The 25,002-nt window shown below is 42.4% G+C and overlaps 2 protein-coding genes across 13 annotated transcripts in view; both read left to right on the forward strand.

Moving 5' to 3' along the window:
• The window catches only part of eif4g3a (eukaryotic translation initiation factor 4 gamma, 3a), a 70,793-nt gene extending 56,705 nt beyond the window's left edge, over positions 1-14,088 (forward strand). For all 11 annotated transcript variants that reach the window (XM_085457395.1, XM_085457398.1, XM_085457402.1 and 8 more), the window contains 12 exons: positions 1,158-1,248; positions 7,051-7,168; positions 7,290-7,513; positions 8,350-8,462; positions 8,818-8,990; positions 9,247-9,372; positions 9,617-9,698; positions 9,940-10,038; positions 10,331-10,477; positions 11,526-11,607; positions 11,747-11,893; positions 13,074-14,088. In XM_085457395.1, the coding sequence (XP_085313521.1) occupies positions 1,158-1,248; positions 7,051-7,168; positions 7,290-7,513; positions 8,350-8,462; positions 8,818-8,990; positions 9,247-9,372; positions 9,617-9,698; positions 9,940-10,038; positions 10,331-10,477; positions 11,526-11,607; positions 11,747-11,893; positions 13,074-13,255 (1,584 nt within the window). In that variant the 3' untranslated portion in view covers positions 13,256-14,088. The remainder of the gene's footprint in view (positions 1-1,157; positions 1,249-7,050; positions 7,169-7,289; positions 7,514-8,349; positions 8,463-8,817; positions 8,991-9,246; positions 9,373-9,616; positions 9,699-9,939; positions 10,039-10,330; positions 10,478-11,525; positions 11,608-11,746; positions 11,894-13,073) is intronic.
• Positions 14,089-15,699: 1,611 nt separating this feature from the next.
• Positions 15,700-23,667, forward strand: hp1bp3 (heterochromatin protein 1, binding protein 3). Of its 2 annotated transcripts, XM_085457407.1 has the most exons (13): positions 15,700-15,812; positions 16,704-16,784; positions 17,408-17,585; positions 18,201-18,263; positions 18,369-18,525; positions 18,612-18,755; positions 18,854-18,913; positions 19,731-19,870; positions 20,153-20,243; positions 20,670-20,829; positions 21,537-21,648; positions 21,800-21,955; positions 22,150-23,667. In XM_085457407.1, the coding sequence occupies exons 2-13, from the start codon at positions 16,718-16,720 to the stop codon at positions 22,667-22,669; spliced, it is 1,848 nt and encodes a 615-aa protein (XP_085313533.1). In that variant the 5' UTR covers positions 15,700-15,812; positions 16,704-16,717; the 3' UTR covers positions 22,670-23,667. The 2 variants fall into 2 exon arrangements, with proteins under 2 accessions (XP_085313533.1, XP_085313534.1); XM_085457408.1 differs by lacking the exon at positions 18,201-18,263.
• The last annotated feature ends 1,335 nt before the right edge of the window (positions 23,668-25,002 follow it).

Genomic DNA, 25,002 nt, shown 5'->3' on the forward strand with positions numbered 1-25,002 from the left:
TTGAAACAGAATTGATGTTTGCTCTCGGCACAGGTTTGAGCACCCAGAACAAGTGGTCAGAACTTCCAGAGTGAGATCTAAAAATAGCAGACTGTCTAAACAGGTTTTTTTTTTAAAGAAAAATCATCATTATGTTGATTAGTTCTTCTCCTCACAGTTAGCAAAATCACTTGTTCTCAGACTGAGGAGTTTGGAGCACCGTGGGAAAACTAAGATAAAATAATGTAATTTTGGAGGGCAGGATAGACGAGATTGTTGTACAGACTTTTTGTTTCTCACTAAAATTAAATTTGGATTCTTGTTAATAGTTTTTAAACAAAATTGCAGGGTATGGGTTTAAAAAAATTTGGCTTCAAAAAAAGGGCATGCTAGAAAAGGTTTGAAAACCCGTGAGTTAGTGAATCCGTCAATTCAGGAGGCACCAGTGATGATGGAAGTATCAGAAATGAGCTCTAATTAGAAACCTGTCACAGACAGTGTTTTGTTGCAGCATGTTGTGTATTGGGTCTGATGGTGTGTGGGTAATGTGCGGCTGCTTTGTTCTCTCAGATTCTCAGACTTGGCTGAACTTTCTCAATTCTGCATTGTAATATAAACAAATTGTGGGATGGTTTTCATGTTGTGACAAGTTTGTTTTCCATTCAACATGTGTTTGTTTTTTTCATCTCATGTCAAAGCCCCTTTTCAGCTGGCTGGTGTTTTTTTTTTTTGCACACAGAAGATAACTGTTTACGCAGACTCAAGATGACTCTTAAGGATAATCATAACTGGGCCGAGTACATCAATGTCCTCTGTTCCCATCTACATAACTCTACATGCTCAGTTATGCATATACTGACATCCTGATGGAACTATAACTATTGCTGGGTAAAAGAAGTTAGTTCATTTTTGGAGCGCCCTCTGCTGGAAGCACTCTGGCAGTTTTAACTGTTAGTCTATAAGAGAGAACCAAATATCCCAGAAGCTGTCTGGTATAGAGGCAGCATTTTAGGTGCTATCGTCATTTACAGCCCCATTTAACTGGATACTCACTTGACACTCACGTTACATTTTTCCTTTGGCCTGTCAGTCTTCCTTGTCCTTTTAAAATACTGCTCCTCTCCAGCTTAAAGGCAGAGATTGTGAAGCTTTTTTTCTGAATTATTGTGTTCCCGCAGCCTCAGATGGATGAGAAGATCCAGCTCGGCCCACGGGCTCAAGTCACGTGGGTGAAGGGCAGCAGCGGAGGAGCCAAAGCCAGCGACTCAGGTAAGATGCCACAACAAGCTATAACATCATTAGCAAAACTTGGAAAAACAGAACCGAGCACACTGTACAAACTGTGGTCGTCATAACAGTCTTTTCATCTCGAGTCTCAGAGGCTCATTAGTTGTACTAAAACACCAAAATGGCAAAGTTGGGAGCATCGCTCAGCTTTCAGCTGCTGATTTATTGACACTAAGTCAGTTTTGGCAATTTACAAACATCTTTCAAATACAATAAATGGCTGTCAGTGAGACTCGATGGAATAACATTAGAAATGATAAGAAATACATCTTCAGTGCTTTGTGACTGGCCCCCCAAAAATGTCGAAAATCAGGTCTGATGGTGAGATTGTAGCTGCAGCTGGCTCAGATGTGTCACAGTAAAAGCATCAGGATGCATGAAGAGCAGGTACTGTGTGAAATTTTTGAAAACAAAGACTGCTTTCTTCCACACTCTCCACGCTCTGACCTGTGGCTGTTAGGCTCCGTCTCCACAGGAAGCATCAATTTTCTATACAAATCCTGTGAAGCTTGGCGTTGACAGCGCTCAAAGTCCTCAGGGCAAAAACTCCCCCAGTGCAATGCACTCGCAGCACTTTTAGTTCAAAATAATTCAACCTTAGGAGCAGCATTGCTTTGCAGGCATAAACACTTCTCTCCATAAATTGAGATTTATATTTAAAAAAAGTTCAGCTTGTGAGTTCAAGGCCTTTGGTGGGTGACAGTGTGCATCAGCATGATCGGTTCACTTTCACACAGATGTCTCAGTAACCATCTGTAGCAATGCCTAGTTTTAGTTTAGTTTAGATTTAGTGACAGTATTATCCTCTTTGTATAAAACCTCTTTGGGGAGTGCCAAACATTCCTGTATGCAGGAAAAACTGTGTAGCTGTGATTCCCAATGTGTTGCTTTTTCCCCCTGGTAAATTGGGAAGGTGTTGCTGTTTGACCTGGAAAGGTCTTTCAAATAACCATAAATGATCTGCCTAATTTTCACCAATACTTCTTAGCCAACAGGCTTCAGTTCATCTCAGAATGGTCAAAACATACCTTCTTAGATGAGCCCTGGCTAGATGTTGAACAGGCACTATGCAAGGATCTAGAGATTTCAGACCTACTATTTATTAGCTCAAACATCAAAAGACATGAATGCTTTAAAAGTATCAACATCAGCTTTTCTCTGACAGCATGGTGGGAGTTTCTAAAAATAACGGAGTCTTCATTAATCCCATGCAAACGTACACCTATCTGGAATAACCCTGACATATTACAAAACAATAATATGATTAATTTCCCAGAATGGAGTTGTAAAGGAATTAAATACTTAGAACATATATTAGAGGGAACAGAATTTATTCCATTTGACAGACTAGTTGCACAATATGGGATCAACAAGACAAGATTTTTAGAATATCAACAAATTAAATCCATAGTAAAAAAGAAATTTAACCTCAGTCAAGTTGAATTACAAACACCACCAAGTGCGGCACATTTCCTTACTCTTAAATCCCCCAAATTATTATCTAAAATATACAGAACACTTTCTAAATTAGATGAATCAATATCCCTTCCTATTGCAAAGTGGGAAGCAGATTTATCAGTCAGCTTAGACCAAAACTTCTGGTCTCAGGTATGCTTAAAAACCTTTAAATTGATTAAAAATCCCAGTCTGCAATTAATACAATACAAAATACTACATAGAGTGCACTATACAGGTCATTGGATGTTCAAGATGGGCTTTACATCTTCCAACAACTGCTCACACTGTCAAGGCAATACACCAGACAATTACATCCACGCTCTTTGGTTCTGTCCACCAGTGCAAAAGTTTTGGCGCGAGATATGTGAAGACTTATCAAAGTGTCTGAAATGTAACATTCCAACTTCCCCCTTAGTGTGTTTGTTGGGCAGCTTAGATAATGTCACTTCAGAAAAGAATATCGCCCATATGTTTTTCACTGCCCTATGCATAGCCAAGAAAACAGTCCTCATGAACTGGAAAAATAAAAATAATCTTAATTCTAACCAATATAGAAATTATCCATTAGATTACATTAGTCTTGATACAGCCTCTGCCACCACACCAGATCAATTGCTCTGGGCTCCTTTGATCAGCTCCATCACCTAGTGGGAGGTCATAGTTTGGTCCCACCTTCACTGTTGTGATTGGTGTGGGGGTAGGGACAAGCTTAGGGCGTCGGGGGGTTCCCCGGAGGCATCTTCCTTGGGGGGCTCAACCCGGGGTAGCGGTCATGTCCGGTTGGGGGCTCTTTTGGCTCTCGGGTGACTGTTTCCTCGTGGCTGCGTGCAGCGGGGCTAGGGGAGGGTCTGTGCTGACGGACGTGGGTTACTGACCTGGTAGCCTGGCTGCCCCTGGGTGGGTCCGGGATGGGCGTGAGGTTCTGGGGGCGCGCCGTCTCTGGGCTGGGGCCCTGGCCGGGCCTCGGGGCCTTGGGTCCTGGTTTGTGTGTTGCCAGGGTTGTGGGCGGGTGGGTGCATGGGGGCCCATCCCTGGCGCAGGGTGCCGCCGGTGCGTCGAGCCACCTGGGGGGCTCTTCAACTGGTGGGGGAGATTGTCACACCTTGCAGGAGCTTTCCTCTCCTCAGGAACTCTCTGCAGGAGGGGGAGATACAGGAGAGGTGGAGGAAGATCTCAGCCTGGGCGTCTATTGTCTTATGTAGTCTGGAAGAAGAGTGGATGGTGGGGTGGGTGCAGTTTTCTCTGTGGTGGGGTTGGGTGGACTGTCCCGAGCTCTGTGGGGCCGGGAGGCGCTGCTGCACTGGGGCCGGGAGGCGCTGCTGCACTGGGCCCCGGTCTGGATGGGCCTGGGCCCCCTTTCCCTGGTGGGTCGCGGAGTATGGGGGTGCCTACTGGGGTCAGCGGGGGAGCAGGCCCCAGGGAGGGGTCACCTGCCCTTCCCTTCCTTCCCTCCCCATCTCCAGCTGCCTCCCCCCTCCCGCTGCACCACAACCACCCACACATGCAGGGCCTTGGAGTAGGGGTATGTCACCAGGGTGCAGAGGAGGCTACCCCCCCCGTCCCCTTCTGGCTGCCTCTGCCTCAATTTTATCCCACAACTTAGACATTCACATTACTCACACTCTCATTACACATACATATAGGATCTTGGGGGTGGGCACGATACACGGAGTCCAAATTACCATCAGGGTGTACACCTCACCCCTGGCGTCGTTGCCCACCTCTCAATTTTAAATACACGTAGACATTGAGGGCTAGCAGGAGGGACTATGCGCTTACCTGCTGCTCTCTAGCAGGTAGCTCCATGCCCTCCTGGGTTTTAATTGCACCTTAGAACACACATGCATCAACACTACAATGAGCGGGTGGAGGGAGGTTTGGAGTCTTCTCCCACCCCCATTCTCTGCGGCCTGCTGGAGCGGGAGGGCTAGGTGGAGGAGTTGGCCGTCCGACTGCGGTCTGGAGTGTGGGGCCTCCCTGCTGCTGCGGAGTCGGGGCGGTCTGCCTCTCCCCACCGCAGGGAAAAGGGTAACACCACCTGGGTCTGGGTGCAGTTCCCCCCTCCAGGGGTAAGGGTACCTAGACCCAGTTCGTAGAGTACGCTTGGGGAGTGTGATCGTTGTACAGCGTCTCTTTATGTCTGTCTCCACGTTGGTTGAGTGTGGAGTGAGTGCATATGAGAGCATGCGGGAATGGATGTTTGTGTCTGTGTGTGCCTGTATGTCTGTGTCTATATGTCAGGTTGGGTGTCAGACGCCACCTCTCTGGGGACATCTTATGCCCTCCAAGGTTTGGAGGCCTATCTCCACCCACCACCACTTCCCCTGCCAGTGGCGGACTCCCTCAGGTGTCGGTGCGTTGGTGGTTCTTTGTGTGTAGGGGTGGGCGTCCGGGTACACACCGGCTCACTCCTTGACGGCCGCTTATCGGGGCCTGGAGCCTGGGGCTCGCTCGGGCCACTTCGGAGGTGGGGTGCCCCCGGCCTCTCGGCCTGGGGCTCGGTCACTCAGGCACAGCTGGCGGCCGGCGGAGCTCATGGGCGCGTCACTGCAACTCCCCCTGGCTTCTGCTCCGCGGCTGCTGAGTGAGCCCTCATCGGGGACTCTCCTCAGCTCTTACTGGGACAGTGGCGCGGCTGCCCCTCTGTTGGTCTTCCTTGGTCTCTTGTGTTCTGGGGGCCTCTGGATGTCTGGAGTTTTGATCTCCTCCATACCTGCTTCATACCCTGGAGGACGGGGCTGTGGCTCCCCCACACTCCCTAGCAGATCGTTACATGGAGAAACCTTTGGAATGCAAGCATGCTGATCCACACAGGTATGCACACAGGTGTACACACGGGTATTCACAGACGCGGACTACAGCTTTCTTGGCTGCTGCCTCAAAGCACATTGTGCACTGTCTATCTTGCGTGCTGCACAATATCGTTTATTATTTAGTATCTACTGATATCTACTGCTAGCTAGTTTATTGTGATGGTGCCGTTTTGTTTTTTTTACTATGTTGCTCTTTGTTGTTTGCTTTCTCTTCTGTTTTTTTTCTCCATACAGGTGACCCAGGTGTTTTTTTTTTTTTTTTGTTTTGTTTTTTTTTTCTTTCTTCCCCCCCTTCTCACCGTCTCTTCTCCCCTTTGGTTTTCTTTCTCTCCCTCTCTTTCTTTCATTCTTTCTCCCTGTCCTGTCCCGTTTGTAGCAACTGAAAATAAAATAAATTCATAATTATAATAAAGGTCAATCAAATGGACCAATATGGCAAGGCCATGATGATCCACTTGGTAAAATAAATCCGCTTGGCATCTTTCTTGGCCTTAAGACAACAATTCTGATGGCTAAAGATCCAAACGGGACACAAAAAAAAAACATAAATGTTTTATTATGAATTACTTGCAATCAAAAGTATTCAAAGCTAATAAAAGAAAGCTTTGATTTTACATTTTGTCATATCCTTTATGTATCTGAATAGCTTTTGATCCACTGCTGTTTTATTTCTTTTGGTTGTTGGGTAGTTAAAGTTAATGGTCTGCTCATTAGTTGCTGAGTAATGGAGCAGTAATTCTCAGGCTCTCTGGAGTTTACAAGAGTGGGACCTGCAGATGAAAACCATGAAATGATAAGTATAGGTGGGTGACAGAAGCTTTTCAGGGCCGAAGTGGATTGTGGCATCCATACGTTTGGGGGTTGGCTGGACTTTTAAAGCTGCTATGGACAGATTATGCTGCATAGTGACTGAGTCGAATCAGCACTCTGGCTGATTTGACACTGTTGGGATTTAAATATATATTTTAATGCTTATTTTGTTGACTATATTGTATTATGTATAAGAGAGGGCCAGCTTTGAGACTAGGTCGCAGGCTGACAGGAAACTGCATGTTTTTGCAGAGCATGGTAACTGCAGGCAGAAAGTGAAACTAAGCAGAGTGTTTGATCGAAACTTAAAGTTTGTGTGACGTCTATATGAATAACTAGGCTTCCTGTTTGTGCTTCAGACCTGAGCTAGTGTGTTCGGGTCTCCATATTCCGGAATATGTAAAATTAAAGATCATTTTGTAAGTTAGACCACTTTGAGCCGTGTCTTTCTTTGCTGTAGGGAATACATAGAACTGAGATTTAATAACACCAAATGTGATCACTCCTCCGGAGGTTTCTTCCTGTTAAAAGGGAGTTTTTCCTTCCCACTGTTGCCAAAGTGCTTGCTCATAGGGGGTCATATGATTGTTGGGTTTTTTTCTCTGTATCTATGAAGCGCCTTGAGGCGACTTATGTTGTGATTTGGCGCTATATAAATAAAATTGAATTGAATTGAATTGAATTTTTCTTCTTCCTGTTACAGACCTGTCACGGACAACTGGCCTGAACCGTTACTCTGCACTGCAGCCGACACTCTCACCTCAGCCCTCCACTACACCTCCCCAGAACCCAGAATATGACTCCAGGAGAACTCTAGGAAGGTAAAAAACAACTCTAGCTCTTATTTGTTCCTCCTGATTGTCTGCTGATTTCTCGAATATCCTTTTATTGAGCAACATCATGTTTGACTTGATTTTTTTTTCCTCCCCCCTTCACAAAAAGTCGTGCCAGTACAGGCAGAGAGCGCAGTGACAAGCCACTAATCTCTGCAGCGCCATCAGCACGGCCCGGACCGTTCATCAGGGGAGGAAGTTCTAAAGAGCTGCTGGAAAGTCCGAACCCAGAGGAGCCGCGAAGAGACCGTGAGCGAGAGGGAGCCGAGCCCCGGAGACCGAGTGTCACGGAGGACAAAACGGAGATGGAGCGCAGTAGAGTCAGGGAGCCTGGTGAGAACACTGCTCAGCCTCTGCAGTTTACATATTTCATTCAGTTTTCAGGTGAAAACAAGCGAAACCCTGAGTTTTTGGTGTTAACAAGGTAGCCCACTTCTTACCAGGGTACATTTCATGTACAAAAGCTCCATCAATCAAATACCTATCATTCCTGGACATTGATACTCAGATAGTGAGAGAGTCTGAGGTCTTTTTAAATGAGCATTGGTAGGAAATTTAAATTCTCAGGAACACCTGATTTGGTGCATTTTATAGAAAATTTGTAGTTTTGTATTAAAAGAAACCTGTTTACATTTTTAGGGTTGTATTACCATATACTTGCTTGTTGACTTTATATAAAAGTAGTAAACCTACTTACCAGTTTGAATTATTTACTTCAATATTTCTAAGGTCATCTAACACCTCTTGATGTGCTTTACGGTGTTGTAGGCTAATGTAGTCAGATTTTCCTGTGGTTTAATGATCAGTCAGTAGTAATGAGTCTATTAACTTGCACAGCCAGCTTTCCTTCCTGGCTTTAAATAGATTTTATTTATAAAGCACTTTTTCAATTCGAATGAAAACTTCAAACACTATAAGCACACACAGATATTCATTCTGCACTTTTTAACACTATACTGCTATATGGTGCTTAGGTTTAGAAATCCCTGAGTATAATTGTCTATTTGCCAACCACCTTCGTGTGACTGTTTATCCTGATTGTCAGTGTTTATGTAACTCAATCCAGATAAGAAGATGATTTGTGGGGTGTGTTGAACTTACTTTTTAGAGCAGCCATCGGTTCTTTCCACCAAAAGGCAAAGTTGGGACTTGTGTTTATATGTTTACAGTGAAACCTGAGCCAGTGGTCCAGACCCCAGACAGACCAGCCCTGTCTGAGGAGGGGATCGAGAGGAAGTCCAAGTCTATTATTGACGAATTTCTACACATAAATGATTACAAGGTATGACATTCACGAGCAGTAGGTGAAGTTTACGGTGCACAACTTCTAATACGCATCAGCAAGCTTCTGCTTTACATGAATATTAACAGTGATCTTTCCAGAAGATTCATTCATGATTAAATAAGTTATTTTCTTTAAGGCAAGCATGCATTTTGTATTTTTCATACCCCTTTAAGATATGTTGTAAGCTTTAACCAAGATTTGTGTGAGTTTAAATCCACCAGCAGGGTAAGATAATGAACCATGTTTGATATTTTAATGATTTATAATTGCTAGAATGGAAAATTTCAGTATTTAAATTTTTCAGTAATTTCCAGCTGAATCAGTTTTGACAATATATCTTCATTTTCTGCAGGAGGCTATCCAGTGTGTGGACGAGCTTGACTTGGGCTCCCAGCTTCACATCTTTGTGCGCGTTGGGGTGGAGTCGACCCTAGAGCGCAGTCAGATCACACGGGACCACATGGGCCAGCTCTTCTTCCAGCTGGTGCAGCAGGGAACCGTGCCCAAGGCCCAGTTCTACAAAGGGTCAGTTCACTTGCTTAGTGGCCAATACTCAATCGATCACTAGAACTCTTCTATTTACTTTCTTCTTACCCATTTTTTATTATTTGATTTATTTGGCACTGAAATCTTGCAATGGAAATACACATTAAAGTGAAAGTATATCCTTTAAAAAGCACATTGCAGTATTTTTAACATTGTTTATTAAAGTGGAAATAAAGTTTGAAGCACTGTCACATCTAATCACTGCTTGGTCTTCTCTTTGTCTTTGTTTTCTCAGGTTTGCAGACACGCTGGAGCAAGCGGACGACATGGCCATCGACATTCCTCACATCTGGCTGTACCTGGCTGAGCTGCTCAGCCCTGTGTTAAAGGAGGGGGGCTTCTCTATGAAAGAGCTCTTTAGGTACAAATAACTGAAAATGAAAGATTTGCTACATTTGTTCAGAAATAAATTCACCTCTGCCACCAATTTATCTACACTTTAGTCTCAGATTACCTTCCATCAGACATAAAAAAACAAAAACATGAGGGTTACATCTGCACATGTGTTTAAATAATTGGTCTGATTGCACATTTGCTGTAAACAAAGCTGTGTGTGACAGGGGGAAAAACATGTATACTTCAATTTCTTTCGTCTCTGTTTGCAGTGAATTAAGCAAACCCTTGCTTCCTGTGGGAAGAGCTGGGATCCTTATATCTGAAATACTGCACTTACTATGCAAACACATGGTAAGCAATGCTTAGATGTTATATTGTTGTTTTTTATGATTATTTTTACTTTTTTTTGTTTGTTTGTTTTTTATCTGTTCTCATGACCTCAGTAACATTTAATCAATGAAGATTAGGGACTAATGAATAATATATCTGTGTAAGTATCTATGCTCCTTATCCTCGCCTTCAAAATGTTGAAAATGCAAGAAGATGTGTGTGAGGGGAGAGGTTTAACTTTTGTCTTGTTGTGTTTCCACAGAGCCATAGGACTGTAGGTTCTTTATGGAGGGAATCTGGCCTCAACTGGACCGACATTCTTCCAGAGGGAGAGGATGTCCAGGCCTTCATCTTACAACAGGTTGGTTAGTGTCAGGCTCAGACTTGACAACATTTTGATTTCTTTCATTGGTCACTAGGTCAGATAGAAGTTAACATTAGGGTCCAAAAATTTAGCTTTTTTCATTGTGTGATTACACACTGCTTCCTCATCGCTCATGTGTTGCTGTTTTTTGAGATCTGCATGATGTCATCAGGTGTTACCTAGGAATTCTATAGAAAACTATGTAAACAGACAACAGGAAAACCTTTTTTTTCCCCCTTTTCATCACCTTTTCATTTCTTGTCCTCTCCTGTCATTTTCACATCAACAGAAACTCCAGTTTCTTCAGTCAGACAGCTCCAATCCTGAGGCAGCTCTGCCCGAAAGGGTCTTGTCTCCTGAGGAGATGAGCCAGCATCTGGAGAGACTCCTCCTGGAGGATATGGCCAGTGATGAGCAGATTTTTGACTGGGTGGAGGTATGACAAGCGACGTTACTCAGGAGCTCAAACATCACACAAACTGTGTGACCGAGTGGCTAAAAGCAGGGAGGAGCGGCAGGCCGTCGTTTGCTGTGTTGCTTTTTTTTTTTTTTTTTTTTTTAAATTAAAAGTATGGAATGAGAACAGACGTGGTGTTTGCATTTTTTATTCTTCCATCGCTTTAATTTTTTAGATATAGGATTCTGAAAATGTGCCTTTTTACAGCCTTTGGTGCAATTAAAAAGAGACATAAATATAAGGACTGAATGTTTTTGTGACTTTTCTGCCTTCCACTGTCTTTCTGTTCTGTTCTCTTATGTTGAGCGCTGCACCTCGTGGTGCTTCATCATTGTTGTTCAGTTGTATTTTTTTTCTTACTTTTCCTGTTTTCATCTTTATCCTGTTATGTTAATACATGAATAGGACGACGTGTTAAAGATGTCTGAGGAGACCAAGCTTGAGGTAGCCAGCTCGAATGACGATAGAACCAGAAGCCATGCCAACTGTTTTAATGTAGCCTGCTCTTATAGTACCTGACTCTACAGAAGTGGACAGCTGGGGCTCAGAAGTCCACCAATACCAGAGTTTGTGTTTCGATTCCTTGACCCCAGTTACTCATGATGGTCAGACCAGCAGCATGCCTCCTGGCTTTGAGCAAACAGTGTGTATGAAATTACAAAGCTCTCTGGATAAAAGCACTACATAAATGCAACCCATTTGCCACTTACCATTGTACAGCTGCACTCACTACTAAAAATGTCAGAAAATAACTCAAACACTGTGCAAATATGGTGAACAGTAGAACAGAGTATCAGATCATTCGCGGACAAGTAGGTGTTAAGTGACGTGTTGATACAGAGTATAATATAATCCTGGTGTGGTTGAAGTTGAGTGTTTGAGCAGAGGACGCAATCCAAACATGGTTTGAAGGGGAAAACATAGTTAAAACATGTGCTGCTGCAAAGTTATGTGAGGTTGCAGTGTATTTTTTACCTGCTAAGTGGAGTCACGTGACAATGACAGCTAGTTCTGCTCCGTTTCCCAGGCAAATCTAGATGAAACACAGATGAGCTCGTCTCCCTTCCTGAGGGCTCTGATGACAGCTGTGTGTAAGGCAGCAGTGAAAGGTAAGCCACTCCACCACCTGGAGAAGACACTTCTCTGTTCTGCTTAAATCCCACCGCTGATTGCAATATTTACACTCTGCCAAATTGCGAGCGGGCCGGCTCAGCATGCACTCACTCTGCCTCCTGCTTTGCTGTACAGATGATAACACCAATTGTCGAGTGGACACGGCCATGATCCAGAGGAGATTGCCTGTATTACTCAAGTACCTTAACTCAGACACTGAGCGACAGCTGCAAGCACTTTATGCACTTCAGGCGCTGATCGTTGCCCTCGATCAGCCTCCAAGTAAGTTCTGCATCATAGTTTATAAAACTAGTAAAACCTGCTGCTCTTAGCTTTCCTTACTAGCGCCTCTCTTTTGTTATTGCTGATTAGAGCTCAAATACTGGCTACAAGTGGCTGTACATGTAATGATTAAGACATTTTTTTTTATTCATTTAAAGAACTTGATCTCACCACAGAGTTCTTACAAGTAAATTCTTAATAGTTAGTGGCTGTTTCCAAGGTAAAGAATGATTGAACTAAAAGTCTCAGTGTTTCTCTGTGGAGGATTTGCATAAATAAACTTGATGAGAACTTCACTGCAGTTTAGTTCTCAAGGTATAAGAATATAATGTGTTTCAAGGAAATATATCTTGCAGTTATGTCAACATGGGTTAGGTAGGGTTTGCAATAGACTGTATATAAAAGATGGTCACATTTTTTTTACTGCTTATGTTGATTCTATGAAAACTAGTAGTGACTGTATTTAGACAAGAGGTTAGAGTGTCACTTTGTCAGATAAAGCATATAAAGCTGCATTCATAAACTACATGCACAGGTGCACAAACACTCACAGATAACCAAACAAGACCAAGAACAAAACACTAGACTTCAGTAGCTTTCTACTACGGTCATAAAAAAATTATTTCCATCTACCTTGTTTTATATTTTTAACTGCAAGCCTACGGTCTTGTACCATTCCATACACCCTAAACAGAGCAGTGACAGAAGATAAGACTCTGATTAAGTCTGAAACAGCATGAAAAATGGAACTGTGGTGAAGTTGGTATTGCCTTAACAAGCATTCATTGTAATGACCAGCAGGGGGCATCTTCTCTAGCTGCAAAAAGGCAGGATTATATAGAATGTGTATGGGGGGGAAATGGTCTTCAGCTGACTGTATTTGTGACCTCAGTAAACTGTTTCCTGATTAATTTCTGTGCTCATTTGCTGGTTTCAAGTCTTGACGACTAAAAAACGAATTAAATTTAGCAAAATACGCCTAATCTTTAAGTTTAAGTTGCCTGCCTGAAGGCTTCACTGTGTTAATGTAACTTTTCAATCAGTCTTGTTTCTCTTCTGGCTGGTTTTAAATTTATTTTCTAGTTCCTTTAGAATGAAAAGGAACAGGGTTCAACTTTAACCTAATTTCGAAAAGAACTTGTCAAACAAGGTGACAGTTGAATATTTGTCTGTCTTCTAGACCTCCTAAGGATGTTCTTTGACTGCCTGTATGATGAGGACGTCATCTCGGAGGACGCTTTCTACAAGTGGGAGTCGAGCAAAGACCCGGCCGAGGAGCAGGGCAAAGGCGTGGCCCTGAAGTCCGTCACGGCCTTCTTCACCTGGCTGCGCGAGGCAGAGGAGGAGTCTGAAGATAATTGACGAGGGAGACACCCGGGGACGCGACTTAGTAGAACTGTATCCTCGCAGCAGAACAAACTTTCAAAATGGCTGCGTGGGCAGGACGACATGTTTACGGCTGGAATTTTTTTCTGCGGTACGGTTCTGAAACATGCCGCCATTTTGAGTTTGGATCCCAACGGTGGAAGCACTAAATACCTGTATTATACATAGAAAATATTTTTTTTTTAAATTTTAACTTACTTTTCTTTTGTTACTTTTTAAGAAGAGACTTAAAAGATACATAGGTTCTGGACTCTTTAATTTATTATTTTTTTAAGGACTGCAAATATGAAAGTTATTTAACATTTGCAGATGCTCACAATGAGAACAAGACGGCAGAAATAACAATATAATTAATTATAATAACAAAATAATAATTGTGAAATAAACAGCCTCCCCGGATTCCACACTGTTTGGTTTAAAACAGAGTAAAGCAAAATTATTTTGGGATGAAGGGGAAGCAAAGATTAAAAAAAAAAGAGGAGTTGAATGCACAGGAACTATTAACATTGTCCAAGGTCAAAGGTTATCTTGTAATAACCAAGAAGTGTCTCCCTGAGCCTTGGCTTGCTCTGCATTGATATGTACATACACCTCATGAGAGGTAGAGGTATGCATTCAAGAAGCGATGCAAGTCCGAACTGTCACACAAACGTAGACGAACAAACCAGATTCATTCAGATGGAATGAGCAACTTCAAAAAGCAAATGGCCAGAGTCGCTGAACATGACATGCTTGTAACACTTCAGACCTACAGAGCAGATTAAAGCTTGTAAATACATTAAAGACAAAAAAAGGTATTTAAAAAAGTGCTTATTCTCGTGTTTTCGTCTCTTCTTTTTGGGGGGAAAGGTGGGTTGCCAGATTATTTTTTTGACGCGTGTGTGTATGTGTGTGTGTATGTCTAATAAACTGAGCCAGTGTTTGAAGAAAAACAGTTTTAAATCCAGGAAGAAGCAGCTGGAATCCCCTGGAGCCACCGGGAAGTTGAAATCATTGCAGCGCTTCTTCTCATGCTCGTATTCGATGTAAACATTCGTACGTTCATATTTAACGTCTGTTACGTCACGCACCCGTCATCACATGTGCTTTTAGGGCTTGGGTTAGATTTACAGCAGCAGGCGACACTCCTAGCATGAATGACTTTGACACACGTTCACCGATGAGGTCGATTCTCTTGTCACTGTTACAGGTTTCATAGGTTTTTGAGCACCGGTACTGGATTTTAAACAATTAAGACAGGATTGAAGTGAGGGGTTTAACAAAAGTATTGCGTTAACTGTGGAGGAATTACAGCCATTTTTCTTTGTATCCGTCAATGACAGTTTATTGGCTGCTATTCTGGGGAATGGTTTATCACTTGAGGTTTGTCTTTTTTTTTTTTTCTTGCAAAATGGTGCAGCTTAAATTAGAAAATGTTCAGCTTATTTGACAAAACAATTTAAAGAAACCCCAGGGCGTTGTAAAACTGACTGATATAGAGAAAACAAGCAATTAAGAAAACGATCTGCGGATTTTACAGCAGCAGCACATTGTAATGCAGCATCATGAAACCATTAGCTGTAATAGAACGTGTTTGTTTTTAGCTGTTCACTTTCCCCTGAAGGGTTTCTTTAATCTGTCTGGCTCGTCAAAATCTAAATACTGTTCTGATTAAAGTTGGATGTCTGCCACTTTAATGGAGAGTAAACTCGGAGCTTTAATCAAGATAACCATTTTCATTGTTCCCTTCAAAAACTACAGATCCCACAAATTATAGCTTTGTCCATCCAGGCATTATCCCGTCACACATGTGAGCAACACTTTCTCTGATTTCACTTTTCAGGATTTACCTGTGTGGCCAAAACTGCTCTTGAATTCAAGGATATCTCAGCTGTGAAATAAGCAACATCTTCCATGAAGTTTTTGTTAGGATATGTCAAAGAAAATTCACAAAAAAGCAGGAAAAACAGCATTCTGACTTAATTAAGAAATTATAAAAACTCAAATCCAGAGTGACATAATGATGTTATGCCTTTTGTCTTTTCAAACTATAATGATTATAATTGTTTGTTTTTGTTTCTTATTTTTGTTAAATTTTTTATTTTTTGTATTTGTTTTAGACAGTTTCTGTTTTTGTGTTGTTTATTTCTTTTAAGGGGATTAGATAGAAATCTATTACAAAGCCTTTTTTAACGTGATATTTTTGTTTCGTTTTGGGGGTTTTGATCATAGTTTGTTTGTTTTTTTAGGTTTTTTGTATTTATTATTATTATTATTATTTCTACGGTTGTATCAAGCAGTTTCATCTTGTTCTTTTGAGATTTTTCCTTTTGTTTTGGTGTGTTTTGTTTTTTTCTTCTTGCTTTTTGTGTGGGTGGAGAAGGGGGATAGAGGTGGAGGTGGGTCAGCCTCGACGGTGGGAATCCTTCGCTGTGCGTCGTGACGCAGCACGTTGCAGTCCTAACGGGGCGGGGCTCGTAAACAGAGGAATCGAAATAAAGGATCGTGCAGAAATTTAGCCCAAAGTGTTTCCGTTTTCCCCGACGTGTTAAAGGTAAGTTTAGCTCGCGTGCTGAGAAATTGTTTGCTAAACATGCAGTTGCACGGATACGGTTCGGGAAGCAGCCGGGGGTTTTCACTTTGTGCAGCTGGAATGAATTTCATCTGCCTTGTGAGACGCCATTATTGTGTGTATAAACCGACGGACAAAATGGCGAAAACTGCTGAAAAATCCTGGCACCTCGTCCTCTGGCTCCCGTGGACGTGATGGAAATCCGTTGGCAGAGACTGACCCATCAGCGGGGCAAGCTTTGCGCCGTTTTGTAGGCGCTCAGCGTTTTGCGTAAAGCAAACAGCACCTTTTCTTCAGTTGGGGGATAAAAGGCCTCAATGAATGAAGGGGGTTTGGCACCAGCGGCAGTTTTAACCCTGTGCATACACAAAATGGGCCTCAAACCAGTGAAGCCAGTTAAACCAACAGTCCTATCCAATTTCTAACTAGTATTAACAGATATTTATGAGCTGTAATAATTGTACATGTGCAGTGTGAAATTTATAAATCTTTATTGTATCTTTTATTCCTCAGAACTCATTCTGAAGATTTAAGTTTAGCATGTTTTGTTTACCTGACGGACATGAAGAAATTACCTGAAATTGGTGATATAACTACTCAAACATACCGTTAATAACACATCTTGAATCCTAATAATTTACTTGTAAAATAAATAAAATCTACGGATGCACTAATTTATAAAAGGCGAACTTCAAAGAACTTAAAAACCAAAAACAGCTATTTGTCAGGTAAATATCAGCTTCATTGATCCACAGGTACAGTACGGTTTATGTAGTTGGGGTTTTTTTGCGAAGTGATTAAATTTTGCATATCAAAAATTTCACTCACAAAGCCAAACAATGGTTGTGCTCATGATCTTTTCTGGTTCTTCAGGTAAATCTCCTGTGATGCCGATTCGCCGAGCAGCAGCGACTCCGACCCAGGAGAAGACCCCCTCCGCTGCAGCAGAGAAAGGTAAGGGTGAGGTAGTCCTCCACCTGCACCCTGTCAAACCCTGGCCCCGCCCCCTGCCAGCCATCAGCGGCATCTGTCGCAGTGTTCAACTTCAACCAATCATTCATTCTCTCAACACAGAACGAGCAAAACTCATCTCCAGTTCTTTTTTCCAGTATTTATTAGGAAAATAGAGTAATTTAGGTTTCTTGTATACTTTATAGCAGTTATACATTCACATTTATATTATATAGTTACAGTTTCATATAGATTTGGTTGTTTAATGATTAGTGTTTTATTTAAAATGTTTTAGTATTAGTTTTGTCTCATAAGTAATTCAAAATATCATCTTAATTGTGTCACTTGACTCATAATCCTGCAGATTTATCACACATTTGCACTAAAGCCTCATTATGCTTTTATGTTGTTTTATGTTCCTGTTTATTTTTTTTAATTAAAAAAAATACACTAATGTTGCATTTTATGTAATGCAGTATTTTCCCTTCCAGTTTTATTTTTTCATTAAAAACTTTAAAGACCTCGAGTCATACTTTTATGTAAGTTTAATAATATCAGCTTTACACTATGAAGAAAAATAAAGGCGGTATAGTGTTTTTAAGGTTTTATTTTTAATGCTTTCTCAGAACCTGAAGCCTCCTCGGAGGAGTCGCCCGCTACCGAAAAGGAGCAGGCCGCGTCATCAGCCGCAGCAGCCGATGGCGACGAGGGCAGCGCTGCGGGCAAGACGGCGCCCGCAGAGAACGGGGAAAAGGCCGACGGTGCTGCAGCGGAAAAGGAAGGAGAAGGGAAAGAGAAGAAAGAGTGAGTTTCACCATAAGATAGTCTGCAAGCGTGAACAGTGCGATATTTCACTTTGATAGCACTTTTATCTGTTTATATTATCCTTACCTCTGCTGGATAACTGCAGACTGCTCCTCTCGTGCAGTGTTGCATTTCTAAAAGATGTGAGTTGTCACATCCACATTCATTCCCTGCATCATAGCCATCAGACAGATGTGCGCAGTCTTGGAGGAGTCCAGGAGGAGAGGACAGTGGCATCGTAACAGTGTGAGGATTTTCTAACGCCCCAGTCCAAGTGATCAGTGATATATACTCACATTTCTAATAAAATCTAGCACTTTAGTTTAGCTCTGATGATCACGGTTTTTGGGCTGGTCGCAAGCCTTTACGGACTCCTTTGTTTTTGTTTTTCTCCCCCTATAAACTTTAGCTTTTGTAACATAGAATTTTGGCCTCCTCCTCTTCTTCTCCCAGACCTTGCCAAAACAGACCTTCACCTTTTTTCTTTTTTCTTTTTTTTTTGCACATTGATCATTAGCACTGCAATTCAGTGAGGGTCAAATTACCATGGTGGTCATTAAGACAGATGTTCTCAAATTTCATTTTGTCTTTCCCGTCGGTGACAAACGGACAAAGTGACAAATGCAAGGACTGCGCGGCTGGACAGTGCGCAACACACTGCTATGTTCTCCTACTAAGGTGAGGATGTGATAAAGATAAGGGTGGTAACGATCACAGTGAAATATCGCTTTTAAAGAATCAACCGTCATGACTGAAATTGTGTCTTGCTGCTTCTGGCAACAGGTTGAAGGATGGCTACAAGTACGAGAAGTCTAAAGTCAAGAAGGTGAAACGGACGATTCCGGCGTGGGCTAGCGTCACTGCGAGCAAAAAGGTCCCTGTTACCAACTTTGCTGGCACTCAGAACAAAGTGGATAACATCCTCATTGAAGCCATCACGGTGTGTGCAAACACTGTAAAATGAATCTCTCGGCACACAGCCGCTCTCTCGATTATTTATTTATTCGTTGTCCGTTTCCTTTGTAGTCTTGCAATGACAGGTCTGGAGTTTCATACCAATCTGTCATGAAATATATCGTGAAAAAATACCCAGGGATGGAGCTTGACAGGAAGAAGTTCCTCATCAAGAAGTCCATGAAGAAACATTTGGAGAAGGGAACCATCAAGCAGGTGAAGGAGCCAAGAAACTGTCAGAAGTGCTCTGTTTTTCTCAAGGATTTGTGGTTTTAAGTCTACTTGCTTGTGCTTTAACTGTCTCTCTCACGTAGTTGAAGGGGAAAGGTCTTTCAGGGACCTTCGCCATTGGGAAGCAGACTCCCCTGTCTAAGGTACGTCACAACAACTTGCAAGATGCTCAGTCTTAATACTTTATAGGTGTTGGGAATTTCTCAGGGTTGAGTGTTAGCAGTTTCCCCGTGTTTGAAGTCCTAAAGTCGAGCCAAGCATCTGGATGTAGCATGTATATGAATGCTATAAATCATTTCAGTTGTGAGATGTGCTCTAAGCCCAGTTCATGTGCACTACAGCTGGTAGGTAAAACAAAGGTGACTACACCTCAACGATCATCTCCTGGTACTCTTCTGCATCACAAATGCTTGTTAGAAGCCCTGATCTGACAACTTCCTCATTTTTGATGCATATTTTTCTCATTCTCTCTGTAAGAGAATGAGGGGGGGGGATCCAGTGTTTCTAATCATCAGCACACTTGTATATGCCACAATTAATGTTGAAGGGATTCTCCGAACAAAGCCAGAGCAGATTGACACTCTGAGAAGGACAAATTCTTGGTCTGTAACTTGCGACTGGATGGCTATGAAGTGTGAGCGTTAGCTGATTTGTCACCTTGAGATGTGGAGAAGGTCTTCTGCTGAAATGCAGAGTGAAAATTGTCATTTTGCACATACAAATCATCAGAGACTTCCAGGGTACAATTTTGAAATTGGTGACTGCAAAGGAAGTGGTCTAGATGTCCCCAAGGAGACGCACTTGCAGGAGATTTAAACTTTTTTTTTTTTTTTTAATTAAGGTAAAGTGTTTGATATGGGCCTAACGTGTAGTGTCAGCATTTTCCTTTTCCCCATTTTTCCCCGAGACTGGGATATGTTTGGTTTTAATTGTCATGTCTGTAAATGGATGTTGTTTTAGAAAGCTGCTCAGAAGCAGGAGTCTCTGGGAGACGCTCTTCCTCTCATCATCACTCGGCTCTGTGAGCCCAAAGAGGCCTCCTACAACCTGATCAAGAAGTACCTGGAGCAGCACTTTCCCAGCTTTAACATCGAAAACAGGTGCAGCGTATCACCTCTTCTCCGTCTAATGTTGTTTCAAGATGCAAGGTGCTCTTTATCATTGACTCGTTTAATTCGTATATAAAAGATGGTTGTGCCATTGTGGTCAGAAGTTGCCACACACTCATCATGGGCAGGAATGTCATGGTAATTTTGGGCTTTTAAATATTTAAACTGTTTTTCCAGGGTGGAATGATTGTACAGCACGTGTACTGACATACCGGTACTGCTTTAACTGTATTGTGTTTAAAAGCTGTAAGCTGAAGATGATTTACTCCTCAGGCCAGAAGTCTTGAAGTCCGCCCTGGTGAGGGCTGTTGAGAAAGGGCAACTGGAGCAAATAACTGGGAAAGGAGCGAGGGGGACTTTCCAGGTAAGTCTCCTCCTTAACACTTTGTTTTGCTCAAAAAAGAGGAATGCATTTGTTTGTTTGTTTTTAATGGGCAACAAACATTTAATTTTTGGTTAAGAAAAGGCCTCCTTGGACAAAAAAAATGTCTTCTGTTAACAGAAAATGAAATAGCAGAGCAGTTCTAGATAATGTCTTTTTTATTTATTTATTTTTTTAAAGTCGGACCTATCTGAGATAGTCATGTAGCAGTTGCCACCAGTTACTAACACCTAAACATTTCAGGACCCGCTTTGTTTCCACGTCACAGACAGGACCACAGAGCCAGTCAGTGTGCCAGCTCGGGCTTCATTGTTCTTTTATACTGTTGCATAGAGGTAAACGACAGGTTGTTTCTTTGTACGTGAGAGAGCTGCAGACTTTGTTTCCTAAAGTGCTTCTACCCACCAGCTGAAGCGTACCGGCAACAAGGTCCTGCTCAAGGGTGGCACTTTGGAGGACGCCATCACAGCTGCTATCACAGCCATGAATGAACCGAAAACCTGCAGCACCACAACTCTACGGCGATACCTTTTAGACGCCAACAAGGACAGAAAGGAGTACCAGTTAGGTAAGTTAGGTAATCCTACGTGGCTCAACAGGATTCCTGAGACCGATTGCACTACATGGACATAGTAAGGGTGCCTTATCTACACACGCTGCACCATCTGAAACTACAACTAGACACAACACTCGCTTTCTCTTTAAACAAATCACAAGAAATGCAGCAGGTGAACCCTTTAAACCTGGTTCTTATGACTGAGCCCTTCAGCCTTCTGCAATGATTTTGGTGTTTTGCTAGTAAACTATCCCCTCACTCTTATTTTGAAAGTTAATTTGCTGCTAGCCATGTTTCATTAACAGCAGACTGACGGGTCGCTGTTGTTGAGGTTCTCAGTGTCATTCTGCGGTCTCTCTGTTTTGTGGACTTAAACTCTTTCACCGTGAACTGCAGCTGCAGACGGTAGTTCTTCCATATTATCTGAGACCCATTCAGAACCTGCAGGCGGTGGAGAACTGAGCTGAGTTCATCACCATCTGCACAGCATATCAAGGACTACAGTCACCAGCTGCTGTTCAGGATGATGGAGGATCTGCACGACTATCTGATATCTGCAGCTGATTAGGACTATAATTTCTTTCTTTCTTCTTTTTTTTTTCTTTATTAAAAAATTAGCCAGCAGCTCAAACACACATAGCACAAGTTTCAGTTAAAACTTTTTTTGCATCAACAATGGCGTCACCAGCAGAACTTTTTTTTTTCTCTCTTCTCTTTAGTGGCCAATCTTCGGAGGACCCTGACAAAGTGTAAAGTACTCGGATGGATGGAGCAGATTACTGGTCACGGCTTCAACGGGACCTACCAGCTGTCGTTCCCTTTCTACCCGAGGTATTTCACTTGCATCTGGAAATCCCCGACCCTTTAATACTTAATTTATTTTTCTTTCTGTCTGATAAAGGAGCTTTGTCTGTGCAGCTTCTGGAATTCTTTGTTCTTTCTTTTCTTGATGTCTGATCCTTTTTTCTTGTCCCCTCCTTAGTCCCACCATCCTGTACCCAGACAAGTTCAAAGAAATTCCAAAGAAAGATGCTGCACCTCCGACCAAGCGAAGGCGAACAGTTGAATCTTCAGACGAAGACGAGGAAGAATCAGAAGAAGAGGAAGAGTCTGAGGATGAAGCCCCGGCCCGTAAGAGGTGCATATACCTGTTGCAGCTCGACTCCTAATTACATGCTTGTAGTTAAACGTCTAAAGATGGGTCCTACTCCATATATCAGTCCAGTCTTTTGTAATGACAGCCATCCATCCCACGATGATTAACAATTCAAGTGGAGAATTGTTTTTATTTATTTATTTTTAACAACTGCTTTTTGTTAAAACGACTCTTAGGAAACCTCCGAAGAGGCCTCCACCAAAGGCTCGTCGTCCTCCTCCAACCAAGAAATCTTCGAGCGCTAGTCAGTCAAAAGCTAAAGGCAGAGGACGTTCGCTCGCAAAGAAGTCTCCAGCCAAGAAAGCAGCATCTTCGGCCAAGAGCTCGGGAAAAAAACAACCAGCTCCTAAGAAGGAATCCGAATCGCCATCTAAAGCCACACCTGTCAAGAGAGGCGCCCCTGCAAAAAAGCCCAAGACACCAGCTGTTAAAAAGCTAAACAAAAGGGGGGCCAAGCGACCTGTGTCCAAGGAGTCGCCCCCCAAGGAGCCTACAGCCACAAAGGAGACGACAAGGAGCGGGTCCAAGCGCTCCAAGGCCGAAGAGTCGCCTCCTGAGGCGCCTGCAGCTAAAAAGCAGGCAGCCAAGAGTGGATCCAAACGACCCGCAGAGTCGTCCCCTGCAGAGCCCGCAGTGAAAAAGGGGGCCAAGAGCAGCAAGCAGTCTGCTCGCAAGTCTAAGAGAGGGAAATACTGAACCCAGGAGCGTCTTCTACAAACTGGTCTGAATATCCAGCAGTCTGCCGCTTTAGTTTCAGTGCTTTCTCTCTCTTTATATCATTGTTTTCTCCCTCTTTATGGGGCAGTAGGGTTTTGTTTTTTTATTTCGATTGTAGAATAAGAACCTTATCCTACCAGTTAATTGAACTTTGAGAGTTTCTGAATTTTATTTTTTAATCACAGTGTGTAGGAAAGCTCCGTTAGTGTTATCGGCGAGGCTGCCGTCTTGGGAGACTGTAGGAACATCAAGCATACTTTAAAACTAGAGCCACGTAGCGACTTCGGTTTTGTTATGTTTTTCTTTTTCGATTTTTGTTTTTTGGTTTGTTTTTGTTTACACATGTTCCTCGTGTACTCTGTAGTTGCTGGCAGCACACATTCCTAATCTCAAATCAAAGATCAGTGTTCTAGAAGGGTGAAAACGGCGTCAGTTTTATGTTGAAAAGTGGGTTTAAAAGTTCAAAAGAGTTACTAATGTTGTTAGTACTTTATAAAAGACAGAAATTTGAAATTTCTGTGTTTTGTCCCGGGATTGAATCAAAATGTAGTCATGCAACTAATGCATACAAATCTGAACTGTAATCTGTGTTCCTCATTTATGTAGTTTCCTTCTTAATTATTATTATTATTATTAACTATAATTTATATTTGGTTATTTAAACAGATATAGCCCCCCTGGAAAAAAAAAAAAAAGATTAAACCTGCAGGTGCCAAGTTGAGGATAAAATACTGTTAGTATTCAAGTCACACTGAGGGGAAAATGTCTTTTTGAGGTGTGTGTGGGTGTGAGTGTGGGTGTAAACAAGCATATACACAAATTGATTTTATCGCTTCACATCTGTATTCAGTACCAAACTGTAAGAAATGTGTGTTGTGGAAAAAGGAGGATAATAGGATAATAACTTCCCTGCATGCATGTATCCCTTGTGTTGTTAAGCTTTTTTCCAAGTCATTAATAAAATGGCTATATTTGTAGACTGTTGCAGTATTTATTTATTTTTATTTAGTGGGCAATGAAAATGTCACATCTCATAGAGTGCCTTTGTCCCATTGATGATGAAAATCTAATTATTATAGCAGGAAGGTAGACAATTCAGAATAAACGGATAAAACTTATAACTAATGTTTTACAGCAACAGAAAAAAAAATTCTATATACGGTAGAAGAAATGTAATTTAAATTTATGTATATATGATGTATTTTCCCATCTTTAGATGCATAGCAGCAGTGTTGCACTTTGATTTCAGTCCCCAGCGTGTGCATGTGGTCTCCTGTTTGTAGAGTCTGACAGCAGCTTAAAGGAAAGGGCTCTGTCTCATCTTCAAGGATGCAGTGGCCTGTCACTGAAGGGCTGATGATTAGTGCTGTCAGAGTGTGCTGCACGGGGTGGGAGGTGTTCTTCAACAGGACTGACAGTTTAGCTGCCATTATCCTGTCACTCACCACCTCCACTGGGTCGAGAGGTCGTCCCAGAACGGAGCTGGACATCTGAATCGGCCTGCTTCTGTCCTCAGAGATGCTGGTGCCCCAGCAGACCGCAACTTAAAAGATGGCGGATTGCCACCAGAAGAGGTTTTCAGGAGCTCCATCTGAACTCCAAAAGATCTTAGTCCTTATAGCAGATACAGCCCCCTCTATCCTTTCTTGTAAAATTCAGCAGGTTTTCCTCCTGATTGTCTTTGTCATTAAAACCCCCCCACAGAAAATGTAAATGGTTAGCATAGCCGTGGGGACGGGCTCAGAGAGCATATGCAGTACATTTAATTAAAGTAATTACACCAGGCCATTGCTAGCGCACATCGAGCAAAAATCTTCAAGACTGAAATATTTTCCACTTACTTTAATTCCCAGTTATTGTTAGATCTTTAATAAAGAAATGCTACATCATATACCCCTCTTGCATGTATGCAAAACTTTTCCCCACAGGGCATTTGCTTTTCTATGTGGGCAGCTGTAAATTAAAGTCAAGCTTCACGTTGTTGAATTTGGAGCAGGGGCTTCTTTCTAGGTCAACACTCTCTGTCTGTGAAGCTGGGGTCCCAGGAGTTTTGACTTCATGGCAGGCTTGAGCCATGGTGGCTACAGGTTGTTGCTCAACATCCTAACCAATTTCCTCTCATCTGAGGGGGACAGTTTGGGTCTTCTTCCAGACCTTGGCAGTGTGACAATGCATCCAAATAACTTATACACACGTACAGCAGTTTGAACTGATGATCTTGTAATCCAAGAGAGCTTCCCAAATCCTATAAATTTACAATTCTCCTTCTTAAATCTTCACTGAGTTATTGCTTTCCCATTGCTCTGAGTGTT

This window comes from Copadichromis virginalis, linkage group LG5 (genome assembly GCF_057382275.1).
Source record: "Copadichromis virginalis isolate Kocher_CV1m ecotype Utaka linkage group LG5, C_Virginalis_male_GT1.1, whole genome shotgun sequence".
Lineage (NCBI taxonomy): Eukaryota > Metazoa > Chordata > Actinopteri > Cichliformes > Cichlidae > Copadichromis > Copadichromis virginalis.